Source organism: Ceraceosorus guamensis (genome assembly GCF_003144195.1).
Source record: "Ceraceosorus guamensis strain MCA 4658 unplaced genomic scaffold IE81scaffold_12, whole genome shotgun sequence".
Lineage (NCBI taxonomy): Eukaryota > Fungi > Basidiomycota > Exobasidiomycetes > Ceraceosorales > Ceraceosoraceae > Ceraceosorus > Ceraceosorus guamensis.
In genome coordinates this window covers 100,838-127,347 of record NW_020290007.1, presented here as the reverse complement: position 1 = coordinate 127,347, position 26,510 = coordinate 100,838, and the positions used below count along the sequence as shown (strand labels likewise).

Here is a 26,510-nt window from a genome sequence, read left to right as displayed (position 1 = left end):
TCTCTCTGCTCACCAGGACATCCCGGCGAGCTCTCAGAAGGGCGTGAGACCTTTCACTGGCTTGGGTGCATCTCCTTGCGCCAAGTCAAAGCCAGTCGAGATTCCCGAGTGGCAAAGCGCACTTGACTTGCTCGATGAGTGCTGCATGGGCCCAGATCGAGTATCTACACAGTGAGTGGCGCGCGTGACAGTGGCGCGCGCGTCACTCATCACGGCTGCTGATTGATTCGTCCACATCCCCGCCACCGTGTCACTCAAAGAATGTTGGGTGGCAAGTGCTGCACTTGCGCCTGTCAACGTCACCTAAGTCCATCACGATTCGCGTCATGGCAGAGGTCACTTGCTGCTCCGTGTTTAATTGAGAGTCGGTGCTCCGCCCATTGCTCTGTGGGGTCGATCAGTTGAATTGCTGTGGATGAAGATCAAGGCAAGGTGGAACAGCAGGCAAGCCTTCGAAAGTTGCTCATGAGGGTTGCAGGTCTCAGCAATGGTCCCACCGTGCGAGCCTTGCTTCGAATCATCCAAGCGCAACGAGCGCGGGACGACTGTGTTCGGGTGTGTTTGATGGCACTCAGCAAGTGATGTTTCCATCGAACGCCCACTCGTCCCGCGTTTGCCAAAGTCACGACTTAATTGCCAAGATCGCTGTTCACGTCCGCGTAACGCCTTTGCCACAGTGACGATCTCAACGAAGCTACCATTGCGAACTTTTGCGCGCTTCTGCGTCGTTTACGGATTGTGGCGAGCAGCTGCTGTGTGCTTCAGACCTCAGCTCGAGGCAGAGTGGGTGAATGGCAAGTGGCAAAGATGATCATAGCTCGAGTCGATGCGACAGGCGTTGAGCTGTGATCCAATTTGCGACAGATCAGCGATTCGGGAGAGGATCAAGAGTTCACGCATACCCAGCCGTTGGTGCAAGTAGCCGATCATGGCTATGATGTGAAGGTCAGAGTCAGTGTCGTCTGTCTCATCGTGTTCATCAGTTTCAACGCACCCCATGACCATCTCGGCCTGCACGCCAAGCTTGAGTACACCGCGCCCCTTTCTCTGCCTTCCATCGCATCAGCATGAATGGCGACGCGGCGCCTTTCGCACGTTCGAAGCGTCGCGCAGCTATCGATAGGCTCGCTGGCTGCGCAATAGGCGCTGGCGTGCTAATCACGATGTCCTTGATGCTAGCAGACAGGCTCGCACTTGGTCGAACATGGAAATGGAGCGCCAGCAGATCGTCAAGAAGCGACACCTATTCGCAGGAGTCAGGCCTGAGGCAAGCCAGTCGCGAAGAGTCTGCCTTTGACTCGCGAAGTTTTGAGCATGGCAGCTGGAACAACCTCGAGACAGAACAGGCGTCGGAAGCAAGGCGACTGCGCAAGAGAACTGTCGGCCAGGTGCTCGTACGGTGCGCCAAGGCCTCGTATCGAATGTTGCATGCGGCCCAGTGCAGCAGCACAGATACTCGCGTTGTCGAGCCAGAGCCGCAGGTGCGCAACACGGGCGCGATCACGAAATCGGAATGGCGGGCAGCACTGTACGAAGCTAGGAGTCGCAAGAGCGGCATGACTGGAGCAAGGACCGTCGCTCTGATGCAGCTGAAACCTCCTGATTCTATCGTGAGTCCCATGATGATGATGAGGACGGCAGCTAGGTCGAGTAAAGGCAAAGTGGTGGCGAGCTAAGAGTTCAACGTTCTCTGACCTTTGCGCGTCTTGCAGGCCAAAGCTCGCGCTCGTGAAAGACAAGCGGAACGATTGCTAGGCATGGCGTCCCCGGCTCGCTTGTCGCGTTTGGGGAGCAAGTCCAAAACCTTCACAGCTCCTCAAACAGGGCATGCAGACCGTGTCAGACCTTTCAAGCCTGCGCCAGGCAGATCTTCACCTCCTCGGCTTCACAAAGGACAGCCGTCCACACATGGCCCGCTCGCGCATTCTTGGCCAAACGGGCACATCGACGGCGCCCCACACATCAAGAACGAAGTGGACCCCTTGGAACCTTCGCTGATAGTGGCTCATACTGACCGTGTCGAAGATGCTTGGCCCTTACCCGAGCACAGAGCGCAGGGCTTTAGGGAGGCGCCTGTATTGCGCTTGGGACAACTGCACATCTACGATGCTCCTCGAATCAAGATGAAAATCCCCTAGAGCGGCCGAGATCATGCGGTCTACCACACATTTGCACCGAAAACAGAGGACTTTCGAGGACGAGTGCTGCAACGTGAAGTAAGCGTAAGACTGGTTTACTTGAGAGGGGTATGAGAGGGCGGAAAGCTGAAGCAGTGGGGGTGTGGAGGCGCAAAGTGGTGCGCCTTAGAAGGCGTATGAGAAGGTCTTGGTGAACGTCGAGAGGAACAGATGCTTGCCCTTGATGATGGGTGTTAGCCACTCCCCACTGCAGCAATGTCGACAGGTATCTCCAGTCAGCAACAAGCCGCTCGTCGTCTCCATCGCTGTCCTACTCACACAACAAATCCAAACAATTGACTTGCCCCTGCCTTCTGTCCGATCGGCACGGTGAGGACGCCTAGCATCGGCTTGAATGCTTTGGCTGGCTTGCCTCCTTTGAGCACAGCGCCGAGATTCGCAGCGACGACCGGCACATGGTTTTGAGCGTTGATAAAGGTTCCAGAGCCTTCCGCGCTCACAATATCTCCAACAGCAAAGTATCGGTCTCCGAGAGTCTCTGACTGAACGCGAAGCTGCTGGTCCACCTTGACCCGACCATCTTGGTCCTTGGCATCCGCAGGCAGTAGCTGTCCGTTCGCTTTGGCGCCCGTGCCAATCAGAATGAAATCTGTCTCGACAGTCTTCTCGCCGGCTTTGACAGACACCGACTCGGTAAGAAGTTCGCCAGTCTTCACGTCGGAGGGCAAGTCGACCTTGGCATTGGTAATGAGCTCCACGCCGGCTTTCTCGAGCTGCCATTCGAGCTTGTCAGCCAGGGAGCTCTTCCACGCAGGGCTGAGGAGAGCGGGACCTGACGTGGCCAGCGTCACCTTCTTCGATGGATGCTGGTCCACTACCTCGCCAGCAAACTCGATGCCGACTGGGCCACCACCTATCACAAGGATGGATTTGGCTTGCTTGATGTCTTCCTGCGTCTTCTTGAGATTAGCCTTGGATGTCGCAACATCCACGGCGACGGGACGGGATGGGTAGGCGTAGCTCGAACCGGTGGCGATGATGGCGTAGGCAAATGGAATCTCCGTCACGCCAGAGAGGCTTTCGGCAGGCTTGCTGATAGTGACGCTGGTCTTGCCGAGCGATGTCACCTCAGTCGATCCCAGTGCAATGTGTCTGGAGTCCTTGGGAAAGAAACCAGCCACGGGTGCGAAGATCTTATTCTCAAAGTCTGGCAGTGCAGCAGCTCTGAGGCTTCCGACGGGCCAGAAGGCAGCCTCGTTTTTCTCTGTGACACAAGGGCAAGGGAACCAGAATCAAGATTTCAGCTACGGGCTAGATGTATGTGCGCGTTGTTATCCACGAAGTGTTTGGATGTTGGAGGAGACTCGCTAGACACAACCCAAATCTGACTTCATGTCTCGGCACCGCGTCTGGATGCTCACCGATGAGGACAAGACGATGGGTGGGCGGCAAGGACTTCTCCAATGCTCGCGCGAGGAGAGCGCCTGTGAGGGCACCGATGATGACAATGTTCTTGATTTCTGACATTTTGAAAACGCAAAGTGTTGTTAGTGCTGCTGGGGATGCGAAAGTGCCGGCCTTTGACAAGGAGGCGTAGCTGGTTAGACAGTGTGCGCGGATCTCTGAGCGGTACTGGCAAGGAGGCGTGTATGTTGTTTGATGGAAAGGGAGAAGGGGGAGACGAAGTTGGAAGGCGGTGCGACTTTATACGCACAACACACATAGTCAATCTTGATGAGGCTTGCGACCCGTGGGCGCTACATACAAGAGCCACACAACGCTGCTGCAGCTGGAGCCCAGATCTGTGGTCTGTGCTGCAGGTAGGTAGCCTCTACACTCGCGACTCTCTGCTGATGAACCGCGAGGGCTCATCCCCGGACTGTAACGGCCGGATGTGGCGCCATCCCTTCCGATTGCTCGCATACGGATGACCTGCCCACACGACTAGTCATGGTCTGCGATTGCCCCGCTATATATTCATGATGAGTAGTCACCAGTGAGAGTGTGTCCATCTGAATGTGTGTCAGTTGCTGGATCACGAATCAAGTTCAGCTCCGCCGTGAAACGGAGTTGGGAGTCGCGAGTGCATGGCATACGATTGCTGCTGGCGAGCCGGGTGCTTAACACCGAGTCAACTGCTGCGAATAATCACTCAAGACTCACGACTGCTGAAGCCGTTTGCACCCTTGATTAAATGGTCCGGCCCGGAGCGCGACAGGCGCATTCGGAATTAAGATTCTTGAGTCAGAGGGGCTTGCATCATTATTTAGATTTTTCAAGATTCTTGATTCAAGATTGTGCACGCAGATGTTATACATACATGCATCATTGGACCACTTTTAAAACGCGCCCAGTCGCCTGCCTGAATCTTGACTCGGCCTGAAAGTGCATGCATGGATGGGCATAATTAAATAGCCGCTGCAGATAGCATCCATCGAAGGCTTGCTCATCGTCGCCGGTCCTGAGTCAAGTAAGAGTCGAAAGTCACGAGTTCCATCATCAGCCAGTGGTCGCGAGTCGCGAGTCGCGAGTCGCGGTCCTCTCATCATCATCAGTCTTTCGGGGTTCGCTCTTCGGCCGTGTCACCTGTAATGTAAATCACGAATGTCGCATTCACCTGCAAGGCACACTTCATCCAACTTGAAGGCGATGGAAAACTTCATGGACCGCGAATATGCTCGTGCTACTCTTAAAACGACTCGATCATCGTCGCGAGACTTCCTGCGGAACTTCGCCTTTGACAGTGGTCTGGATCGCTCGACCCGATTCGGCCATAAGTTCGGCCGGGCTCGAGGAAGGGACCACGAATGAGGACATTCCCATCTCGCATGCAACAAATCGTAGTCAGAGTCACAATCGCAAGTCAAATGCACACGTATAGAGAGGCGGGCGCAGTAGAAAAAACCCTTTGGAGAGGTGAGCCACGATGAGTGCCTCCTCATGAAGCACAGAGAAGAGCACCGCGACGGCTGCTGGGTGAGTGGTAACCGCATGACCACCCGACTCGGTGTTAACTCTCTGACTGCGAGCGGTGGGACGCTCAGCTTTCAGCAGAATCTTCTCGACGGACAACAAGCTTGTGTTTCACGTTTGGAAATCTCTCTCTGATGCGATGTCTCGTATGCTGCCACGCACGCAAGCAAGCGCGCGCGGCGGCCTCATTCGCGTGGCGCGTGTTGTCTGCGTTGCGTGTGCATGGATGCTGCATGTAGGCTGCTGATGCTATGCGCGTGAAGCTTGCTGAGCGCGTCGCATCCGTGAGTGTGAGTCGTGAGTCACGAGTGTTGGTCTCGATCGTGACTTCAAGACTCATGACTCACACTCGTGACTGTATACTCTTGACTTACAGCATCCCCGGCCACGCGGCTAAGTTCCAAGTGCGACACAACAACACCAGGCTTGTCATCTTCTCTCATCACCAAATGCTGGACTCGGACTGGCTTGACTGACACGTACATCAGCCTAGCTTGCCTAACCTCCTCCCCTCGAGCTTCGCCGGACACGCAGATGAGTTGCGCTCTCAGCGTCCTCGGCTCGTAGGCTCGCTGCTGTACCTCGTCATGTCATTGACAGCGGGGCAGGGTGGCGCAAGAGGCAAGACCCCCGAACACAACGCCGTTCCACGTAAATCTCCGGGGCTTTTCATGCCCACTGCTGCAAATGTACAGAGTCCACCACTACGCAGTTCGCCGCGCAGATCTGCGACGAGCCTGAAGAGGCCTTTTGAGCATACCGGCTTACCTGCACATCGCATGGCATCGCCATCGACTCTTGCAAAAGGGGCGGGTCCCAAAGCTCAGCGCGTCTCGAAGTCTAGTACAGAGGTGGAGGAGGATGGAGAGGAAGAGAATGACAAAGAGAATGTGGGCTTCGCGATGCTTGGCAGTAGCAGCACTGCAAGATCCCGCACCCCAAATCTGCGTGAGTGGTCAGATATTGCTGCTCACAGACCCTCTTCGCTCTCGCTCACTACGGTGCATATCTCTCTCGTAGTCCGTCATACGCCTCGTGCGCGCAGCAGTATTGCAAGTACCAGCACTTCTAGCTGCAAGCCTCCACCTGCTGGCCACCATGCAGCCTCAAGTAGCACAAAGGCAGGCTCTAGTCCAAACGACCTGGCTCACAAGTCCAGAGCTGAGCTTCAACAGATGTTGCAGACGAGTCTGGAGAACAAGGATCACGTCATGGAAACGCTGATGGAGCTCATGGAAGGTGCCGAACCCGAGCTTGGTACAGACCCTGCCTTCTTGAGGATGCAAAGGTGCGTCGCTCTCCAGCCAAACGCCCCTTGTCATGCTGCTCACGTCCCAAGTGTCATACGACTCTTGCCTTCAGAGACTTCTTGACGACGAGAATACAGCAGATCAAGGCTGCCCTGCTCGAAAGAAATTCTGGCCAGGCTTCTCCGCGCTCTACTAGTCCACGCCGGTCTCTTCAGCCAAGTAGCAGTGATGCTGAGCTGCGGAACAGCAGCTCAGATGCTAGACAGCTGCAAGGCTTGGCACACGTCACGAACTCCGCTGCTACGCATCCTGCCAGATCCAGCGCGGCTGCCATCGATCTTCGGGCGCCAGCAATCACCTCGGACGGAGCTGATTCAGAGCAGATACCCACACTCTCACAGACGTCTCCTTGCCCGCCTCGTTCCACTACAGTGAAGGGGCCAAGACTATCTAAGACTCTCGCCCCTCCAGGCATGCCCGCAAGAGCGCGCGGCGGCGGCGGCCCTCCCACGGAGTGCACAGCACGGTCTACGTCTGCCGACCGTCCGATGAGGCGCGACCTACACATTGACGAAGCGGATTTGCCTGACTACGATGAAGAACCTGACGATGAGGAAGACGCGTCCAAAGAGTACTTCGATGCGGCGGCGTCTCCGGCCAAGCAGCAGAAAGCTTTGCAAGTGTCAAGGACCGCAGGGAATGGCGGTCTAGACCAGAATGAGTTGCTCCCATCAGATGAAGAGATGGAAGACTTAGAAGACGAAGGGCTCGGCTTCGACGACTCGCTATCAGACGACGCATACATGATGATCGATACCGCCATCCCTGGACCAAATCGTCCACAGGTGGCAGAGGGGCTGCATCAGCAGCGCCCATTCGAGCATGGCGGCCTAGACTTTGAAATCGACGAGCACCGCTCGGTCGTTGTGCAATCAGCTGCTCGAGCCGCGTCTCCGCCAGATGTGGACGATGGCGTTGTGGCTTCCAGCGATGACGCCGTCCAGACTGCAGATGAACCAGACCGTGGCTTGATATCTGTGGTTGCCACGAGCACGAGACACAAGTCGCCCAAGAAAGCTGCAGATCAGATGAGATTTCCATGGAGCGAGGATGTGAGACGCACACTACGATACACCTTTCACTTGTCTGAGTTTCGCAACAATCAATTGGAGGCGATCAATGCGACCTTAGGTGGGCAAGACGTCTTCTGCCTAATGCCTACAGGAGGCGGCAAGAGCCTCTGCTATCAGGTGAGCGACGCTGAGCCCAGATCACCTTTAATTCCCGTGCGCTCACATGTCAGTGAGTTCCTCAGCTGCCTGCCTTGATAGACTCTGGTCAGACGCAAGGCGTCACCATCGTCATTTCGCCGCTGATCTCGTTGATACAAGATCAAGTGCACAATCTTTTGGATCTCAATATCAAAGCTGGCATGTTCTTGGGTAGCGGAGGTCAGACGGACGAACAGCGCAGAGCGACGCTCTCTATGCTCTTCCCTTCTAACATCAAGGACATGACCCGTTTGCTCTACGTCACTCCCGAGATGATCCGAAAGGGAAGGCAGCTGCAAGATGCCCTGTCTGACCTGCACAGACGCAAACGCCTAGCCCGCTTTGTGGTCGATGAAGCTCACTGCGTGAGCCAATGGGGTCACGATTTCCGCACGGATTATCAAGAGCTTGGGTGCCTGAAGGAAGAGTATCCTGGTGTTCCTGTCATGGCTATGACTGCAACGGCCAACGCCCGCGTGAAGATGGACATCGTGACCAATCTGCGCATCAAGGGCTGCAAGACTTTGTCGCAGTCGTTTAATCGACCAAATCTCCATTACCACGTCAGAGAGAAGAAAGGAAAGAGCGTGCTGGAAGACATCGCCTCTTTCATCAATGCATCGCACATGCACGAGTGCGGCATTGTTTATTGCCACAGCCGCAGAGCGTGCGAAGAGGTGGCCGACAAGCTTACAAAAAAATTTAGAGTCAAAGCCCAGCATTACCATGCAGGCATGAATCAGAAGGACCGCAGCTCGATACAACAACGATGGCAGAAGGGAGAGTTCAAGGTGATCGTAGCGACGATTGCTTTCGGAATGGGCATCGACAAGTCCGACGTGCGCTTTGGTGAGTCTCAAGCGTTGACTGCAAGCTTTCGATGTCCTCGGTCCGTTAAGCATACGCTGACATATTCTTTCACACGAATGTAGTCATTCACCACACCCTTCCACAAACCCTAGAAGGCTTGTACCAAGAGACGGGAAGAGCTGGTCGAGATGGCAAGAGCTCTACATGTGTGCTATACTTCGCGTACAAGGACACGTCCAGCTTGTTCCAGCAGATACAGGAAGGTCCTGGCTCGCGCGAGCAGAAGGAGCAACAGCGAGGTAATCTGAGACAGGTCATCACCTACTGCATGAACAAAACCGACTGTCGAAGGTCTCAGGTACTTCAATACTTTGGCGAGGTATTCCCCAGGGAGAGCTGCCACAACACGTGCGACAATTGCACAGCTCAGACAGGCAACACTTCAGGTGGCTCCACAGTCATTACTGACGTGACCGAGCTTGCACAGCAAGCAGTCCGAATGGTCCAAAACATCTTCGCGAAAGACTACAGAGCGAACATCACCCTAATCCATTGCGGCGACGTGTTTCGAGGCGCTACCACCAAGACTGTCACCAGCCGCGGTCATCACCAGGTAGAAGGCTGGGGTGAGGGCTCGAAATGTTCCAGAAGCGATGTGGAACGATTGTTCCAACGACTCGTGATCGAGACATATCTAACCGAGGTGCAGGTCAAGAATCGCATGGGCTTCACGAACACCTACGTCAAATTGGGTCGCAAAGCCGAAGCGCTGCTCAGAGGTCAAGCCAGAGTGGAGCTGGAGATGATCGAAAAGAACGCCAGGATACCCGCAAGCAAGGCTGGCTCCTCCAGCAAAGCACCTGCAAATCAGCCGCAAGGCAAAAGCCGGGTCAAAGCTCGAGCAAGACAGCAGCTCAGCGATGCAGATTTTGAGTACGCGCCCGATCCATTCGACATTAGTGCCATGCCCCTCAGTCCGAACGAATCGCCAAAGAGACAGACGAAAGAGCGGACCTTGCCTACCGACCGTCAGCGACCGATCGCAAGCTCTAAAGCTCGCGCACGTCGAGCCGCAGAAGAAGAAGACCTTATCGAGTCATGCGAGGAGGACAACTCGGTCGTTGACCAGCCTAGCGGCAGCCGAAGTGCTAGAGGTAAAGCTGCTCCATCAATCAGTGCCGTGAGAGCAGCTGACTCATCGACTGCGACTGCGAAACGCGCTGCATTGGGCGAGAAAGGAGCGAAGGAGGATTGGAAGCCATGCTACGATGAGCTGACAGTTGCTCGCCAAAAGGTAGCGCGACAGCTCAAGCAGCCAGCCGAAAGTCTCGTCACCAACGATGTGCTGTATGAAGCTGCTCTCCTCTTGCCCGACACCCTCGCTAAGCTGAGGCAAATCGAGTCGCTCGAAAAGTGCAGCATGGAGTTGCTGACGTCCTTACTAAAAGTATGCCAAAAGTACGCCAGGTCTCAGACGACGACTTACCAGAAGCGCAGCTTGAGCCAGAGCATCAACAATTCCAGCATGCCACCCCCAGATCTGGCGAGCTTTGCATATCCCAATCGAGAAGCGCGAGGAGGCGCTTCGGGCTCAGGCGCTACTTCAAGCGTACGCAGAGATAGCAGCGCCCAAGTCAAACAGACAGCTGCTGCCCCCAATGATCATCGAAACGCTGTCTTGGCCAGTCTTGGAGGTGGAGGGCTGCGGGCGATGCCTTTGAGCATTGTTCAGCGAGCCCCCGTCGCGAAGCGCCACAACTACAACATCAATCTTCGATTACATGAGCAATTCCCAGATGTATAAGACTTTCTTCGTGGCCACAACGCCTCGCGTCACGATCCGCTCGCCAAAGATTGCGATGCGCAGAATCAATCATCTCGATAGGCACTAGTAGCGAGCTACGCAGTGCTGTGTGTGCGATAGAGTCATTGATAGTAGACGATCCAAACCTGAAAGCGCGTTCTTGAGACCTGGCCTGGCGTCTGACTCTGAGATTGCGGGTTTCGAGCCGCATGCAGATGGAAGTGCCTGCTGTCTCGGAACGGAGTGCGGAGCACGACTTGGTAAGCGTGGAAGAGGGTCGGGCCTGAAGATCAGGCCGCCTGTCGCGCACTTCTAATTCTTGGATCTCGCAAGCTTTTCCAGTCTCGTCGCATAGGATTGCAGCGCTGAGCTTGGTAGACTTTCTAGAATAGCCTTGTTGATGAGACACGAGGCCGACGTGATGCGGATCGAGTGAAGCCGCTTGAAGTCGTACGTTTCGCGCAGGAACGGCGTTCACATCCACTGTTGCACACCATGCTGCTGTACTTTGCGTGCGCTTTGCAGGAAGGCATCACGAAGCCATGTCCTCGAATGCTCGCAGCCGCGAGAGCAATCGTGAATGAAGTGGGCACATACAGTCTGCCTCCCCCAGCGCTTTGGATTCCTGATTCACAAGTCAGCGTGAGCACGATGACGCGCGCGCGCGCGTATGTCGCGCGTGCCCAATCAAGAACATCGTGAATCCATGCATCAATCAAGCCACCTTTTACGTTGAATTTGTCCCGCGCAGCCACCCAACGTCTACGCGCCCCGACGGCGAGCCTGCGGCAGGCACGCGTAGTACCGGTACCTACAGTAGCAGCGAGACACGTATCACGATGCAATTCAAAACGCGAACGCGGCGAAACGGCACGAACCTATCCGCGGCATCACATCGATTTGGTGGAGGAGTTGCTATAGAGGCTGATATAGGACACCATCGTTTCCCTGTTGGGTAGGTCAGTGAAAGCAAGGTACTTCTGGGGGGCCTCCGCGAGTCGGTCCCGGAGCAAAGCGGCAGCAGCAAGTTAGCGAGGGAGTTGGAAAATCAGCAGCCACATGCGCACGCCTGCTGCTGCATGCAAGCTCGCTCATCACGGCAGCAGGGCGCGCGGCCTCTGAGACGCTGCGCTGCGAAGCAAGGCTCTCGGCTCGTTCCTCGTCCGGACTTTCGACCTTCCCGAGGCTAAAGAGCGGGGCTACTCTGGCAACCACTCTATCCTTTTCCGGGTCCGTCAGTGCGGCTTCGGTACGCTCCGCAGAGCTACGTGGGGTGCACTTGTACGGTAGCTCGAAACTTGCTGCCGTTCTGGTACGCTGCTGAGGCGCTTGTCGCTTTTACTCGCCCAAGGATCACTCACGACTTCAAGTTGGGTTCCTGCATATGAAGGTCCGCACTTTGGGTTCCCCTCCAAGCCTATGCCGAGCGGCAGTCAAGCTTTTGGAGACAATGAGATAGGTCTAGAACAGGAAAGGTACCAGCCGCTACCGCTATTCGGGAGGCGATCTGCTCTGAAACGCGTGGACATCCAGAAAGATGGCGCTGGCTGCAATGCTGGAAGCACATGTCAAGTGAACTTCTCAAGCCACCCTTCACATTCACGTCCTAGGTCTCAGCGCCACACATAGCTTCAGGATGGTGGGCAGTCAAAACGCTAAAGCTTGTATAGCGCAGACACACCACCACCTAGCTTTTGAATGCTCTGCAACCATAACGATGGATGGGACCTCTGAGCTTGGAGGAATGGCCATGCGCTCCCATCCTACTTGGAGCGTCGGCCCTTGGCTAGAGTTGCTTGGCTTTCCTCATACGGCAGAAGCTTGATGAAGCCACGAAGCGCTGGAGATGTTGTTCACGCTTTCCGCACCATCTAGCAAGCAAGGTTTGCGCTCTGCAAGCTATTAGGCACACCCTCCGACACGGGACAATCATCAGCTCGAACAACTTGCCTAACGAGGGAGGTCCACTCGTTCTTCGCAACTCTAAACCGTAGCACGGCAGGCGGTATGTCATGGTCACAACGCACTGAAAACCTATAAAGGAGCATTATCGCAACTACATTGCCATTTTCCTTCTTCACTCCTCACCTTCTGGTCCCTAAGACTGGTCTTTCACGTTCTTCTCTCGCAACGATTCTTACGAAACATCTCACTCAATCCACCTTGCCCTCACTGCGCTCAAGTCTGCCATAAGCATCGCGCATCAGCCGCAGCAACCATGTTCGCATCCAAGAAGCTGCTCACGCTGGTGATGGTGGCTTTGGCCATCGTGGCGAACACGCAGGCGGCACCCGCTGATGCCAAGGCTCGCGGCTTGCTGGATGCTTTCATGGGCCAAAGTATCCTTTCAAGCTCGCGTTCTGCCCCATCGAACATTCCGTCGGTCTGGAAGCAGCTTGGCTCAGCATCGACTTCCGATGCATTCACCTTTACGATCACGCTACAGAGCGACATGGCAGGGCTCACTAGCCGCATGCAGTCGATCGCAAGCAGCGATGGCCCCTGGCTCACGGAAGACCAACTTGCTCAATATGCGACGCCTAGCGCAGCGGCGATCAACGCCGTCAAGCTCTTCCTCACCATAAACGGAGTTCCGTCAAGTGCTGCGACGTGGTCTCGCTATCAAGACTCGGTGACCGTCAAGTCGACGGTGGGTACCGTGGCAAGACTTTTTTCGACCAGCTTCGACAATTGGCAATTGTCTGGAGGACCTATCGTGCCGCGCACCAAGGCTTTCTCGATTCCAGACACCGTAGCGCCCTTCATCTCCGATGTGTACCCGCTGGCTACCTTCGGACAAGTTCAGTCCATCTCAGCTGGAACAATCCCGGCGGAAGCGGTCAATAGCGAAACCCTCAACCGAAGGGCCGCTGTCCCGTCAAGCTGCTCCACAAGCCTGGTGAAGCCCGACTGCTTGAGGGCGTACTACGGTCAAGGAGCTTACAATGCTACGGGCGGGTCTGGCGTTGACATTGCGGTCATCGGTATGATCGACCAATATTTCAGTGCGAACGATCTGCAGGTGTTCAACTACAACTTTCAGAGCAGAGCCACGTACTACAATATGCCTGTAATTTTGAGGAACGGCGCGACAAACAACTCTAGTAAACCTGGCTTAGAGACGATGCTGGACACTGAAATCGTATCCTCCCAGACCTATCCTCTTACGAGTCAATTCATCGCCGAAGGCAACAGCCAAAGCACCGGAGACCTGTTCCTTCTGACCTTCAACGATCTGCTCAGTACTTCTTTCAACTCGACTACCCGGCCTAAAGTTATCTCAATCTCCTACGCATCCGACGAGTCTCAATTCACAGCAGCGGCAGCCCAAGACATGTGCAACGCTGCACAGAAGCTCACTGCTCTTGGTACCACCATCGTCGTCGCTTCTGCTGATCGCGGCGTGGCATCGCGCTCCGGAACGTGCCCTCCCTTTAGCCCTTCATATCCTTCCGGCTGTCCATATATCCTCTCGGTTGGAGCGACGCAAAGCTTTGACACCGAGGTGATGGCCAATAGTTCCTTGGCTGGCTTCTCCTCCTCCGCTGGATCTTCAAACATCTTCAGCACGCCTTCATACCAGAGCAGTGTGGTGAATGCGTACAAGAGCAGCATACCATCTTCCGCAGCCAGCATGTACAATAGCAGCGGCCGCTTCTTCCCGGATGTCTCTGCGCAGGGCAGCAAGTACGCCGTCGTCCTTGGAGGTTCGCTCTATGCCGTCTCCGGCACTTCAGCTTCGGCGCCTCTCTTCGCCTCTATCCTGGCGCTTGTCAATGACCAGCGCAGAGTGGCAGGCAAAAGCCCGATCGGATGGGCTCAGCCGAAGATTTACGCCAACGCTACCTCAGTTGGTGCATTCACCGACGTCACTAGCGGTGGAAGCTACAATTGCAATGGCACGACAAACGGCTTCCCCACGGCCGCTGGCTGGGATGCTCCATCTGGTTGGGGTACCCCGACTTGGCCCAAGATTGCTCAACTATTCTGAGCCGTCTCCATTGCAACACTTTTGATTGGTAGGATGGTATTTTGGCGCTCGGTGTCTTAGCAGCGACTTGGAGGCGTGGTGCGTGCCCTGTTGCTCTGTTTCGACGGACATCGCGCGCTGCTGGTCACACACTTGACGTTCGACTCTGCATGTACGTAACGCGCTTCCTGACGATTTTCACGACTCGAATGAATGCATTGCGGATCAGCGTTACGCGTGTGCGATCTGCTACAATAAGACAATAAGCGCCCCATATTTCATCGCGGACCCTCTTGTCTGCTGGCGCACGCGATTGCGCGCAAAGCCCCCCCAAGCGGGCGCCGCTCATGCAGGCTGACCAATCTGCGCGCGTGACTGGCTCTCCTATAGCTGCGCCTTGATCAAGCGCCCGTATATATATATATATATATCTACGCGTCCGTCTCGCGTGGGGCTTCCCATCAGTAAATCTCGCCAGCACCTCTTATAATTCGTGGATGAATATAGTTGGGCTTGCCGTCTCACAAACTGAACTCGAAAGCTGGGGGGTTGCGGCTCGAATTGCGAGGGTTCCGAACGGTGCACGTTTAAGTGATCTGAAACAAGAATGTGAATACGGATCACGCATCAAGACCTATGTGCATCAATCTGAATGCGTGAATCACGAGCATGTGATGCGTTCATTCGACAGCGACTCACGAATAGGCACCGCGGGCCGAGATCTCGCGCCCGGGCGCGTCGCGAGCCATGAGTAGTTGCATGGATCGCGGCACAAGCATCAGTGGTACCGCGGTGTCTACACGCGCATTTCACAATTTACCATCGAATCTCATCATCACCTTTGCGGAGTCGCGCGAGACGAGCGAAAGACTAGAGACTCAACTCTTGCATGAGTCGAATTGCGAGCAGCTTGCATCCCACATCCCATGCATGCACTGATTCGAGAGTGACACTCGTGACTATTACTACTACAGATACACAGACTGACGATCATATCAAAACTGCCGCTTTGCAGCTTGCATCACCACGCACCAAGCTCATGCCCGCCATCCGATCCGCAAGGAGGTTGCCGTTTTGACAAGTTGTCTTGCATGCCCGCTCTGCACTCCAGCTATCCTTGTCTAGCCTCAGGACACCTCCACTCGTCTCCTGCGTCCGACAGCAAGCACTCGTGACTCGTAACACAAAATCGTCTCCAAGCGAGGCGCAAATTCAGACTCTGGAGCATCGAGCCTGCACAGAACAGAGATCTCTCGGATGCGCAGCGAGACACGACAATGCAACAAGCTCCAGAACAAGCCGGCCCGTCACGTTCTCCCGATGGACCCAATCGATCAGCGTCCACATCACCATCTTGCTCAGTAGGCGACACCACCAACAAAGTGAAGATGGAGGATGTGGCGGATGAGGAGGAGGAGAGCAAGGCCAAATCAAACATTGGCCCTGTGCGAGAGTCGAAGGAGAATAAAGCGGAAAGGAGGGAGAAGGAGAGCAAGGTGGCCCAACCTCCAGCCAAAGCTGCCTGCACTTTCTGCCGGTCGAGGTGAGTGACGATCAAAGGAAGCGAGAGAGTGGAGCAGAGCAGACGAATCTCGCATTCAAATGGGAGCACGTCTCGTGTGCTGCATGCTGATGATGCCACCTTCGTGATGGGGCGTCCGATCCTGCTGTCACTGCCTTTAGGAAGTCGCGCTGCAATGGCAAATGCCCTTGCGCTGCTTGCATAGCTAGGGGGCGAATCGATGACTGCATATACACGATCAGCAGGCGTGGCGGCAAGCCGAAGCCAAAACAGGCTCCATCATCCAGTGAGTCACTGGCACTGGAGAGTGGATGCAGTACGCCAAACTTCCGCCACTAACGCACATCACTTTTGCACTCGACCCGTCAGCGGCAAATTCCCTCGAGTCGCATTTGGAGCAGCTTTTCGCATTATCAGACCTACCCAGCGATGTTCGAGTGCCGGGACAGGTTCCGCAGCTTCGGCCATTCCAGACTGACATGAATTTTGATGGGCAAGACGTAGCGGGACCCTCAGCTTGGAGCGGCAATGAAGGCACGATGGGCAACGAGGAGCTGGAGCAGCTACTCAGCTCAATGTCAGCCACGTATGGAGCACCGGACCAGCAGACTGGACAGTATCCTACCATTGCGCAAGGCAGCATGCCGCACCAAGGCGGCTCGCATTCCAACATGTCATGGCAAGATCAGCCCCAAGCTGCTGCTGCGAACTCTGGCCTTGCCCCGCTCTTTGGAGGTGAATCTGCTCATCAAGCGCGAGGGCAACCTTCGGCAACGCACTCGATGCCTATGACGTTGGCTCAGTCCGATGAGGGCGAAGGGGCACAGTCTCTGCTCGCAGACTACTACCGATATCTATACCGCTTCATTCCGGTCTTCGTCTCGCCCGCTAGGCTCACTCCCGTGCTCAGCGGCTCAATGCCAGCCTCTTCTCCTTTTTTGCATGCCCTCCGAGCTCTGTTGCCCTTGCTGAGAGGAGAGTCCTCGTCTATGCAACAACCCTTTGCGGTCCCCACAAGCGGACAACATGGACTTAATTTTGGCAGCGCAGAGAAGCATGCCCGTTTGCGAGGCCTCACAAGCTGGTGGGAGCGCAAAGCTACTGAAGGGATCGACAGCATCTTGGAGCGGCTAGAGGGAGATGAGGATCAAATGACGAAGGAGGCGCTCACGCTCGAGGTCTGTCAGTCGCTTTGCACCTTGGCCATCTACGAGGTGAGTCATGAAACGTCGGTTCTGGACCTTTCGCTGTCAACTCATCGTTTGTTGCCGACTTGCTCCCGCGTCATCGACAGTATGGCTCAGGAAGGGCACTGAAAGCGCGACTGAAAGCCGATCAAGCGCTAGGGTTGGCTATGTCAAAAGGCTATCACCAGGTGCTATCAGCCTCTTACACGGGCTCCGGCACACCCGGACCTCAAATAGGGCTTGGGGCTGAAGGCGCTGCAAAGCACTACTTTGCTGGCGTCGAGCCTGGAGAGATAGGACAGATGAAACGCAGGGTGTGGTGGACTGTGTGGAGCCTAGTGATGTGGAGCGCGTGAGTCGATCTGTCACACTAGCACCGAGGCTACAGGCTTGGATGTTGACCTACGCTTCTTCATGCAGGTATAACACGGCTCGTACCCCAACAATCCGAGCAGACGATCCGCGCGTCCGCACCGACATGCCAGCATGCAGAGACGCCTCAGCTTGGGCTAGCAATGTGCGCTCTTTGCAGGCCCTTCTGCTTGTGCAAGATCGAGTGTTGGCGCTTTCGCGGTTGCAAGAAGAGAATCTGGCCGAGGTCGAAACGTCGGGGCCAGGTGGAGTGACGCTGCCTGCCTCACCAGCTAACGCGGTAGCTGGGTCACCGCTGAGTGCAAACACTCCTGCTTCGGCTAGCGGGGGGCCGACAAAGGTCATCCCTGCAGCATTTTCCAGCTTGCCGACCATCGCCACGAAGCAGGACATCCTGCAGTCCATGCAAGAGATCGACGCCAGCCTCCAAGAACAGATCAAAGCCATTGAGGAGCCAGGCGCGGACCTGGGAGGTGCGATCAACCACTCTCGACAAAGCTCAGGGGCGCGTCAAAACGCTTCTGCCGAAGAGGTGGAGGATGGTCTCGTTGCGTATCTGAAGAGCAGTGCTGCAATACAGCTTTACACCTCTTCCCTAACACTACAGTAAGTCGCTCGCGTTTCAAAGGGGTGCTCTCGCAGCGCAGATAACCCAACGGATGTGTCCTGCACACCTGTCTTCCATTACAGCATTGGACAAGCCTTCCAGGGAGCAAGCGTGCGTTGCAGACTTCTCGTGTGGCGAACAGCGATCATCTTGAACCTCGCTGACACACCCACGGCCTGCTACAGCTGTTTGAGCGCAAATTGTGCTTTTTGAATAGCGTCAACGACTCCACAGACTCAATGGCCGCGTGCCAGGTGCCGATGCCAGACGTCTTCGACGATCCATCAGGAGGTGCGAATTTGCAGCAGATAGGACCAGCGTCGTCGTCTACCCAGGAGCTGTACCAACGTGGACCATTCTTGCCGCGCCTCAGTCTCGATCGCTGCGTCCACGCTTCCAAACGCTTGCTCGAAATATCAAGGCATGCAGGCAAAGACCCTCAACCGAATCCCTTTGGAGCCTGTTCCTTCGTCCTCATCTCTTTCGTCTGTCTCATGCAAGCGCTGGCAATCAGCGGCACACCTGATGGCGAAGGGGACACAGAGGAGAACGACGACTCGAACACACCCCCTCGCAGACCTCAACAAGGTCAAATGCCGGCATCGTACTCCCGAGATCTGTTGCTTTCCGGGCAGGGAGCAGCCGCCCTGAGCCCTGCTGTTAAGCAAGACGGCCAATTCAATGGAGGTCATCACGGAAGCGACTTGACGGGCGCCGCCGGTCAAAGCGTCATATCTGGCGGCTCTCGTCTTCAGCGACTGGAGAGGATTTGGCAACGGGTGCGAGAAGCGCACGAGACCTTGAAAGCCATGTCGGACTCGTGGGCTATAACCATCCCTATGCAAGAGGAAGTGAGCAATTGTCTAGCTGCAAGCAAAGCTCTTCTGGCCTCCCCCTTCGGTTTGCAAAGCCTGTCGACAACAGCAGCTGGACCACAAGTAGCTGGCGGGGCGCTCCCAGAAGCTGGCGTTTCAGATACCATGGACTTCCAAAATAATGCAGTGCCCTCTGCAATGGACGCTCCGCTCGGATTCGACCCCCTGCTCGGCTTCGACGATGCTGCCGATTCGCCTTGGTCCGGCATCTCTACTGGCCAATGATGCCGTTGTACTGCAATATATATATGTCCCCAATACCCTTTACGCGCCGCTGCTCGCCTGATGTACCGAATGCGGCGTGTAACAAGACTCCAAAGACCCAACGGCGCATGTATACTTCCAAGGCGAGGAGAAGGTTCTGGCTTTGCCATGAGACCTGCATGTCCAAAGACGCGCAGTTCAATTTGCGTGTGCGACGTATCGTATTCAATGACGGTGTGGAATAGGGCCTTTGGTCTCCTTTCCAGATCCGCTAATTACTCGCCATCCGAAGGAGCGACTTTGTCACTGCAAACATCAAAAGCAGCGAAGGGGTCAGCTTGGACCAAACATGCTATTGCTTCCCTTGATCGAATCTGACGCACCGAATGTCCTTCCATTGCTTCTGCAAAAAGGGAAATGCAGAGAAGTACATGACGTCAGCAAGCAGCACAGCAATGATCGTAAACACGCAGAAAAAGGTCAAAGGAAGAAGCACAAGTGCGGCTTTGTGATGACCATCACTAATGATGCTCTCGTAGCGTCGACGAGGGCTTGATGCAGAAAGCAGCCTTGGCCGCCGGACTGGCATCCTCAATTTGATCCCCTCGTTCCTCGCGCGTGCTGTGCCAGAGCTTGGTCGAACCTGCATCGAGCACCTGATCAGGCAGCCGCAGTACCTTGCTCAATCAGGAACTTTGCACGCGATACGAGCATCTGAATGCCCCTGGCCTTCCAGCAGCAGCAGCGCGAGACCTCTCAAAATTGAGAAGCATCCATCAAGCTAGGGCGAAGTAGACTCACTCCTCTGTTGTGGGCGTCCCAGAGCCTTTGTGTGCCAGCGTCAAAGGCGATTCCGAACACGAAAGCGCCTGCAAAAATGGAGGTCACGCTGAAAGAGTGAGGGGGGAGAGAGCAAAAACGTGAGGAAGTGCACTGGTCAGTGGGATCCGCATGCGAGAAGGGCGTTGATGATGGAAAGGGCCAAGCTGATGAGCCAGCAAACGCACTAGACCGAGTTTCGCTTGAATAGCGTGTTGTAAATGGCGCTGGAAAAGGAAGCCATGATGAAGCGATTGTGGACCCGTGCCCGTGCCCGTGCGACGCGATAGGATCTAGGTTTCGGTGCGGATTGCCAAGTTGTCGCGTCAAAGCCGTGGTTTGAAAAGTGTAGAGTGACGGCGCGAGGAGTCTTGAGTGTCGACTCTAGGAGCGAGGGGTGATGTAGTCGCGGTCACACGTGCGTTGAATTGCGAATCTGATGAGTGGATGGACCAATACCAATTGGATTCTTGATTGTGCTACCTCCCTCGTCTTCGTCTTGACTCGCGCGTGTATAACCACACTGACCTGAGGAATCTCGCCCGCGGCGACAAGAAGCTGGAATTTGAGATCGCGCTCACCTGTTTGGTCGCTGCTGCTGCCGCCGCTGGTGCGTGGTTTGGCAGCGCGTGCCTTGTGCGCGTGCACACCATATATATCATGCGCGCCGGCCGGGCGTGCCCGCGCGTTGGCACTCGTGCGGTAGAGACCGAACGATCGGTCCGACGAGCCACGTGGTTCAAAGTGAGTGTGCTATGGTGCATGCGGAGTCAGAGAGTGATCCAACGCGGCTGAAATCAACGCTCGCGCATGCGTGAGCGGTCAGGCACGCGTAGATTTGATTAAGATGACCTGACCGATGAAGATGGATGCGTCGAATTCGTGAATGACCTGCTCCCACGCGCCATCTGTTCCCGGCGAGACCTATTCAAAAAGCGGTGATAGCGAAGATAGACGCATCAGCAAGCATCTACGGTTCGAGCTTTGAGGCACGCTTTACACAAATCACGAATCGTGGTTTTGAATTCAAGACGACCACCCATATATCAGATCACGTGCGTCTGGCAGGAACGAGGCCCGGAATAGGCATAGGCCCACCACGCGATCGATGCTGATTCGCGCATAGTCAAGCTTTGGTAACTGATGAGGTACCCGCTACAGAGGGCCGGATGACCTGCTGGTTTTGCTACGCCTCCAGTCACAACTGCGACTCAAGCTGCGTTGATGGAAGCCTTGGTGATGCTGCCATGGAGATGCAAAGCAGCCAGACTGCCGGGACGTTCACCTGTCGCCATTCTCGATTCCGTCCAGCAGCATGCATACAGCGCCTACTCGACGGTGGGCCTTGACCACGAAGGTACTCGCTCATCTTATCTCACCTTGTCGACGTATATGCTGATGCAGACACGATCGAGATGGGGTACGTGAGAGGCGGCCATCCTCAAGCGCGTGTAGACAGACAGGCATCCTGCGTCACACATCGCTGCCTGCTGCCTGCTGCCTGCTGCTCGCAAGCAAGCAAGCAGTGAGTGGCTGGTCGTCTGTCACCAAGCTCAACATCGCGGGTCATCATGCCGCGTAGTCAATTACACAGCGCTCACGGTGCTCTGCATGGGCGCCAGCGGTCGAGCATTGCTGGCTGTCAAGCCTATGTCTCGGTCTCAATCTCTTCTGGGGGGTGCAGGCTGCACATCGTGTCAATAAAGATGCTGAGATCTGCGCGGGAGCTGATCCACTCCCAGAGCATCGCAAAGGCCTGATAGCCGCCTCAGTGGTAAGGATCACACCGTGCGCTCTGAGGAGGCATCAAGTGGGCGCCCTTTTGCTGTGATTTCCTCCGCCTTGGCTCCCCTTCCACCATGACGCTTCGCCCTCATCGACTCACCCCGACAGAGTTGAGCATCGCTGTGTCTGAAGACGACGGCCTTGAGCCTTCTGCCTCGACTCCACCTCCCTCGTTTCCCTTAGCCTCGAGCTCAGTACCTCTTTGCAGGCGCGACCCAGCCACCGCTTCTCCAATGACGCTTCCTGAGCATGCATTCTTCGATCTCATCGTCATCGGCGCAGTGAGTAAGCAATCAGGCATCTTGCCCTTTCAGCACTGCCTTCCCGTACGATGCTCACGCTTTCAACCACACAGGGACCCGCGTCGCTAGCGCTAGTCGCAAGGTTGCTGGAAGAACGTCCAGCGTGGGTAGGGCCGGTGCCACGGAGCCCAAGGTCCCTCGTCGCTCCAACTGACCCGCTCTTCGCCTCCCCCATCACAGCGCCATCTATACGGAAGACGAGCATCGCCACTTGCATTGGCTCAAAAAGTCTGGCAAAGCTGGTAACATCTCGCGCGCACGCACCATCAAGACGCGCGCCCGTGGCTCTGAGCGAGTGATCAGCACCGCAGACGACAAGTCGGGCTACGGAAGCAGGGCAGCAGCAGCAGCTGCTGCTGCTGCTGATACGGATGGTGATGATGATCGAGATTGCGAGTGTCAAGGTTTGATGCGCATTCTCGTCATCGATCGCCTGGGCGGTTGGATGAAGCAGTGGGACAACGCTTTCCGAGCATTGCAGCTCGAACACCTTCGATCGCCGCTATTTTTTCACCCTGCACCAGCAGATTTGGATGCTTTGCTGGCCTTTGCCGAGAGACACGGATGCGCGTCATGCCCCGACGCCGACCACAACGCATCCGGCAGCCTGACAAAACCCTCTCGTGCCGAACGAAGGCAGCGCAGAAGGCAAGACGGAGAGACTGCAGAGAGCTTGCGCGCCGAGCATCATCATCGGCACGTCGCTCCGCCAGGCTACAGCTTGAGAGAGATTGCAAATTGTGTGGGCAAGGAGATTTCGAAGCATCGCATCAAGAGCAGGCAAAAGAGGCAAGGCAAAGCTCATTCTGCAGGTCAGCCTGCTGCCATCGACGCGACGAGTGCACAAGGCATAGATGCGACAGCGGGCTATGCTAGGATGCTGCGCGACATCGGTCCAGCAGTCAACGAGCGCGACCGCAAGGACTATCACGTGCCATCCACCAAGCTCTTTCGAGAGTGAGTGCAGACATGGCAGCATGAAGCGAGCATTGCTGCGACTACTGACATTGCTGCCCAACTCTCTTGCAGCTTCGTGCAGCAGGAGGTGGTCGAAAGATATGGCCTGGATGGGGAATGGCGCGACGCGCACAAAGTTTGGAAAGGCGACAATGGCCACCCTCATGGCGGCGTTGATTCAGCTTCTAAAGCTCAAACGAATGCATCATCACCAATCACCTTGGCTAAAGGTGAGGTGTCCGAGCTGCATTGGGGAGAACTCCACGTCGAGGGCTGGGACCACATGCAAGGATTTTGCATCAAGACTGAAGACGGCTCTCAATTGGGCTCTAAAGCTGGTGAGCAAATGCGAGGGGGGCTTCGTGCTTTGACATTTTTCAGGCAAGCTGACCCTCACTGATGGGTTTCGCGACCAGTCGTCTGCGCATTGGGAATGGCTGGTGGTCCAGCTCTACCGCAATTCATCACGCGCCCCCAGTCGCCGTCATGCGCTGGAGATGGCTGGTGTCATTCAAGTGCCATCTTCAACCCCTCGTACCAATTCCCTCCTGCAGCCTCCAAAGTGCGAGGCAAGACTTGCGTGATCGTCGGGGGCGGGCTGACCACTGCGTGAGTCCAAGACCTTCCGTTCGGTCTGAAATCGAGTCGACAGCGCAGCAAGCTCATGTCACGCTGCCCCGATGCTGCATACTTCCCCAGACAAACGGCCGATCTCGCGCTTCGTCGCGGCTTTGACCACGTCGAGGTCATCATGAGGGGCCACATGAAGGGTTCGTAAAACGCTTCGGTGTACGCAGATTACTGCGCGATCTGCACACTGATCATGACACCGCCTGCGCTCCCAGTCAAGCCTTTTGACATTGGCTTGGAATGGATGGGCAGATATGCGAATCTTGCAAAAGTAAGAGGAGGGCATCCTCTGCTACAGCGGAAGATGGGTCATATTTTCTGATCGTCGCGCTGCTTATCCAGATGCGTTTCTTTCAAGAGGAAGATGCAGCTACACGGTTGGCCATGGTGCGATGTGCGCGTCAAGGAGGCTCGATAACACCACCCTGGGCGGCTCGATTGCGCGCTCTGGAGCAGCAAGGCAAGGTGACGATTCGCACGCACACTAAGGTGGACGATGCAGTCTATGACAAGCAATATGGTCAGTGGGATCTCAAGCTCTGCACCAAAATGCCACTTCCTCGCAAGAAGTGCGACGCTTGCGAGCTTCACAAAGAGCCAGAGGTGCAAATGCACCGCGTACGAGCCGCGTTTATGGTCTGTGCGACGGGAAGTCAGCAGGGCTTCTCTGCTCTACCATTTGCCAAGGCATTTGCGCTGGCGAATCCTTTGCCCGAAGCGGGAGGCTTGCCGTGTCTGACGGACAGCTTGCAGTGGGGCAGAGAAGTGCCACTGTTCTGTGAGTGCGAGCGAATCCCCCGAAATCTTGCACCTTCTCTCCTCGTCCATCCTCACAAACATTCGCACACTCTCCCAACACCTCATCCCTGAAAGTCGTCGGTGCGCTTGCTGGGCTACAGATCGGACCTGCAGCTGGAAATCTTGGCGGTATGCGAGAAGCAGCGGAGAGGGTTGCTGTGCGTCTTGGAGAGCTCTCTCTCGGCATTCCACCGAGCCCAGCATTATTGTCCGGCACTGTCCTCCCATCCCAAGACAGAAAGAGCACGATTGGCAGCAAAGCGGACGTGGGCACGGAGTCGCGCGGAAGTGATCACGCCTCACACCTTGGATTCACTCACTTCGGCTTCGAGACGCTGCCAGTCGAAGTCTAGTTGCCTGGCTAAATTTGCACCACGAGAGCATAACAGAGTCGGTGCCACGCCCGTTTCGTCAGGCGTTGGCATCACGCTAAAGTCTTTGTTACCCGTTGCAAAATGGCATTTCTACAAAGAGTCGTGATGCAGCGCAGAGAGTGCAGAGTCGAGCATCTCTACATGGGTTTCAAAAGAAGAAGACCGTCGAGGCATGGAGGTAGGTAGTGACAGGCATGTCTGCGTATGGGTGGTCCTGGGACTCGGTGATCCAGCCTTTGCGATATTTGTAGGATTTCGATCGCAGGTCCTGAATAGAAGGCTGGAGGCGCACAATGTAAGGGATGCATTCCACTCGTGCACTGTCACCCCACTTCCGCAGCCTCTTCATTGACAGACTTACTCAGAAGTGAAGACTTGGTCAGCAATGTTTTACGAAAAGAGCCGCTGACGCCGAAGCGCTCTCAGATGCCGTGTTGGGACCTGGGCAACTGAGCAGGTGCTTGACCATCCAGATCGCGTCTAAGCTGTTCAAAGACGTTGCTGATGCTGCTCGAGCTCATGGATCCCGGAAGTACGAATGGCGCGATGCTCTGATGAGCACGCTCGATAGCAGCCAACGTAGCTTCTCGTGCTCGAATCGTGTCCTCTTGCACGCCGCCCACTGAGGTCGACTTGTTCCGCACGCATCGTTGCCCCAACGTACCGACTTCGAGTCGCAGCCTTTGAAGCACCTTTTGCACATCCGCTTTGCTCACGAGCAAGCGTCGAGTGCCCAGTCTAAGCTTGTGCTTGATGGAAGAAGCGCCACACGGGGTGCATTTGCTCTCGTCGAGGTCGCATTCTTCGTAGAGCTTTCGAGCTCCTGGCTTGACAGTCGTCTCTACGTCTTCATCCATCTCGGGCACTCTTTCGAGATGAAACGGCTGCCAAGTTTCGCGATCGAACTGAGGAATCAAGCAGCGACACATCATCATGGGTCAAATCAGCAAGGGCTTCGGACTGAATTGTGTCTTCGGAGCAGTGTCACGCTGCTTGCACGCACCTCTTGACCCGACAAAGACGCTCTGCGAGAGAAGGAGAGGTGTTGCCTTGAGGATTCTCGAGGCGGAACGTGGATCTGCCGCAAGATTTCCAGCTGTTCTTCGACCGGGTGTGTGCTCAGAGATGGCACGCGAACGCCGATCGCCATGGTCGCATCTGTGAGCAGCGCGAGCTCCACCAGAGTCGTGAGACTGAGATTGGCCATGCTGCTGCTTTGTGGAAGTGAGCCTCCCCGACAGTGCAAAGTGGTGAGGGTGTGAGATGTATGCGCCAAGGTTGGTGGAGCCGGAGCTGCGCAGTGCGAGCGCGAGCGCGAGAGCAAAGCTTCGCAGTCTGGATTCGTAGGATTCGTCAAGTCGTGATGTTGTGGGGTCGTCACTTCTTCAAGCAATGGTCGCGGTGCAGAGTAGGACGAGAGAAAGGATGCGCTCATTACGATTCTTCTCGCTGCACCCCTTCGAAATGTTAGCTGGCTGACAGGTTCACTTGACAGGCTGCTCGGATGAGCACAAGTTTGGATGCTCATCTACATGCACGTTGGCTGTCCAAGTGGTGTTGCGTATTTGCACACATCTCGACAGATGGGCACCTGCAAGATTGCCGGTGTTGTCGTGTGCCAAGATGCGATGAAGCCAGCATCGTGCGTCTTTGGCGGCCCTGACTCTCATCCAACGGACAACGGTCGACCTGCATCTTCTCGCCCGCCTGTCATGACGTTGACTCGGCTGCTCGCCTCCCGCACCACCTTGGCTTGGCCATGTCTGTGAGCCTTCGGCTGGCAGTATCACAGACACATGCATCGTGTTCCGAGAGCTTTGGATCTTGATCTGCGACTCTGCACGAAGGCAGGATGAGTGAAT

General features: G+C 55.7%; 8 protein-coding genes across 8 annotated transcripts; 5 read left to right on the top strand and 3 right to left on the bottom strand.

Annotated features, from left to right (window-relative positions):
* The first annotated feature begins 782 nt into the window (after positions 1 to 782).
* On the top strand, positions 783 to 2,432 carry IE81DRAFT_365037 (hypothetical protein). Its single transcript, XM_025516908.1, has 3 exons — positions 783 to 925; positions 984 to 1,610; positions 1,713 to 2,432. Exons 2-3 carry the CDS (start codon positions 1,068 to 1,070, stop codon positions 2,136 to 2,138), a joined length of 969 nt encoding a protein of 322 aa, XP_025371448.1. The 5' UTR covers positions 783 to 925; positions 984 to 1,067; the 3' UTR covers positions 2,139 to 2,432.
* IE81DRAFT_321438 (FAD/NAD(P)-binding domain-containing protein) lies at positions 2,164 to 3,879 on the bottom strand. The gene is made up of 3 exons (XM_025513340.1): positions 3,560 to 3,879; positions 2,457 to 3,402; positions 2,164 to 2,385 (listed from the first exon to the last, which is right to left on the bottom strand). The coding sequence occupies exons 1-3, from the start codon at positions 3,663 to 3,665 to the stop codon at positions 2,304 to 2,306; spliced, it is 1,134 nt and encodes a 377-aa protein (XP_025371447.1). The 5' UTR covers positions 3,666 to 3,879; the 3' UTR covers positions 2,164 to 2,303.
* Positions 3,880 to 5,452: 1,573 nt separating this feature from the next.
* On the top strand, positions 5,453 to 10,323 carry IE81DRAFT_321435 (ATP-dependent DNA helicase). Its single transcript, XM_025513339.1, has 5 exons — positions 5,453 to 6,059; positions 6,132 to 6,399; positions 6,474 to 7,611; positions 7,677 to 8,481; positions 8,565 to 10,323. Exons 1-5 carry the CDS (start codon positions 5,699 to 5,701, stop codon positions 10,244 to 10,246), a joined length of 4,254 nt encoding a protein of 1,417 aa, XP_025371446.1. The 5' UTR covers positions 5,453 to 5,698; the 3' UTR covers positions 10,247 to 10,323.
* Positions 10,324 to 12,686: 2,363 nt separating this feature from the next.
* IE81DRAFT_283020 (subtilisin-like protein) lies at positions 12,687 to 14,222 on the top strand (the record flags this gene model as incomplete). The annotated part of the gene is made up of 1 exon (XM_025511554.1): positions 12,687 to 14,222. A coding segment is annotated over one exon (1,536 nt), but the record flags the coding sequence as incomplete, so codon positions are not given.
* An 824-nt stretch (positions 14,223 to 15,046) lies between these two features.
* On the top strand, positions 15,047 to 19,095 carry IE81DRAFT_365033 (hypothetical protein). Its single transcript, XM_025516907.1, has 7 exons — positions 15,047 to 15,759; positions 15,900 to 16,024; positions 16,108 to 16,952; positions 17,033 to 17,277; positions 17,346 to 17,903; positions 17,988 to 18,015; positions 18,090 to 19,095. Exons 1-7 carry the CDS (start codon positions 15,494 to 15,496, stop codon positions 19,002 to 19,004), a joined length of 2,982 nt encoding a protein of 993 aa, XP_025371444.1. The 5' UTR covers positions 15,047 to 15,493; the 3' UTR covers positions 19,005 to 19,095.
* Positions 19,096 to 19,258: 163 nt separating this feature from the next.
* Positions 19,259 to 20,046, bottom strand: IE81DRAFT_345754 (putative ubiquinol-cytochrome c reductase complex 7.3 kda protein; the record flags this gene model as incomplete). The annotated part of the gene is made up of 4 exons (XM_025515958.1): positions 19,259 to 19,289; positions 19,367 to 19,386; positions 19,785 to 19,872; positions 19,991 to 20,046. 4 exons carry the CDS (start codon positions 20,044 to 20,046, stop codon positions 19,259 to 19,261), a joined length of 195 nt encoding a protein of 64 aa, XP_025371443.1.
* A 1,486-nt stretch (positions 20,047 to 21,532) lies between these two features.
* Positions 21,533 to 24,680, top strand: IE81DRAFT_365031 (hypothetical protein). The gene is made up of 9 exons (XM_025516906.1): positions 21,533 to 21,868; positions 21,943 to 21,992; positions 22,070 to 22,846; positions 22,919 to 23,184; positions 23,263 to 23,455; positions 23,546 to 23,616; positions 23,692 to 23,747; positions 23,819 to 24,254; positions 24,350 to 24,680. Exons 1-9 carry the CDS (start codon positions 21,662 to 21,664, stop codon positions 24,625 to 24,627), a joined length of 2,334 nt encoding a protein of 777 aa, XP_025371442.1. The 5' UTR covers positions 21,533 to 21,661; the 3' UTR covers positions 24,628 to 24,680.
* Positions 24,681 to 25,070: 390 nt separating this feature from the next.
* Positions 25,071 to 25,855, bottom strand: IE81DRAFT_345752 (hypothetical protein; the record flags this gene model as incomplete). The annotated part of the gene is made up of 2 exons (XM_025515957.1): positions 25,071 to 25,553; positions 25,652 to 25,855. 2 exons carry the CDS (start codon positions 25,853 to 25,855, stop codon positions 25,071 to 25,073), a joined length of 687 nt encoding a protein of 228 aa, XP_025371441.1.
* Between the last annotated feature and the right edge of the window lie 655 nt (positions 25,856 to 26,510).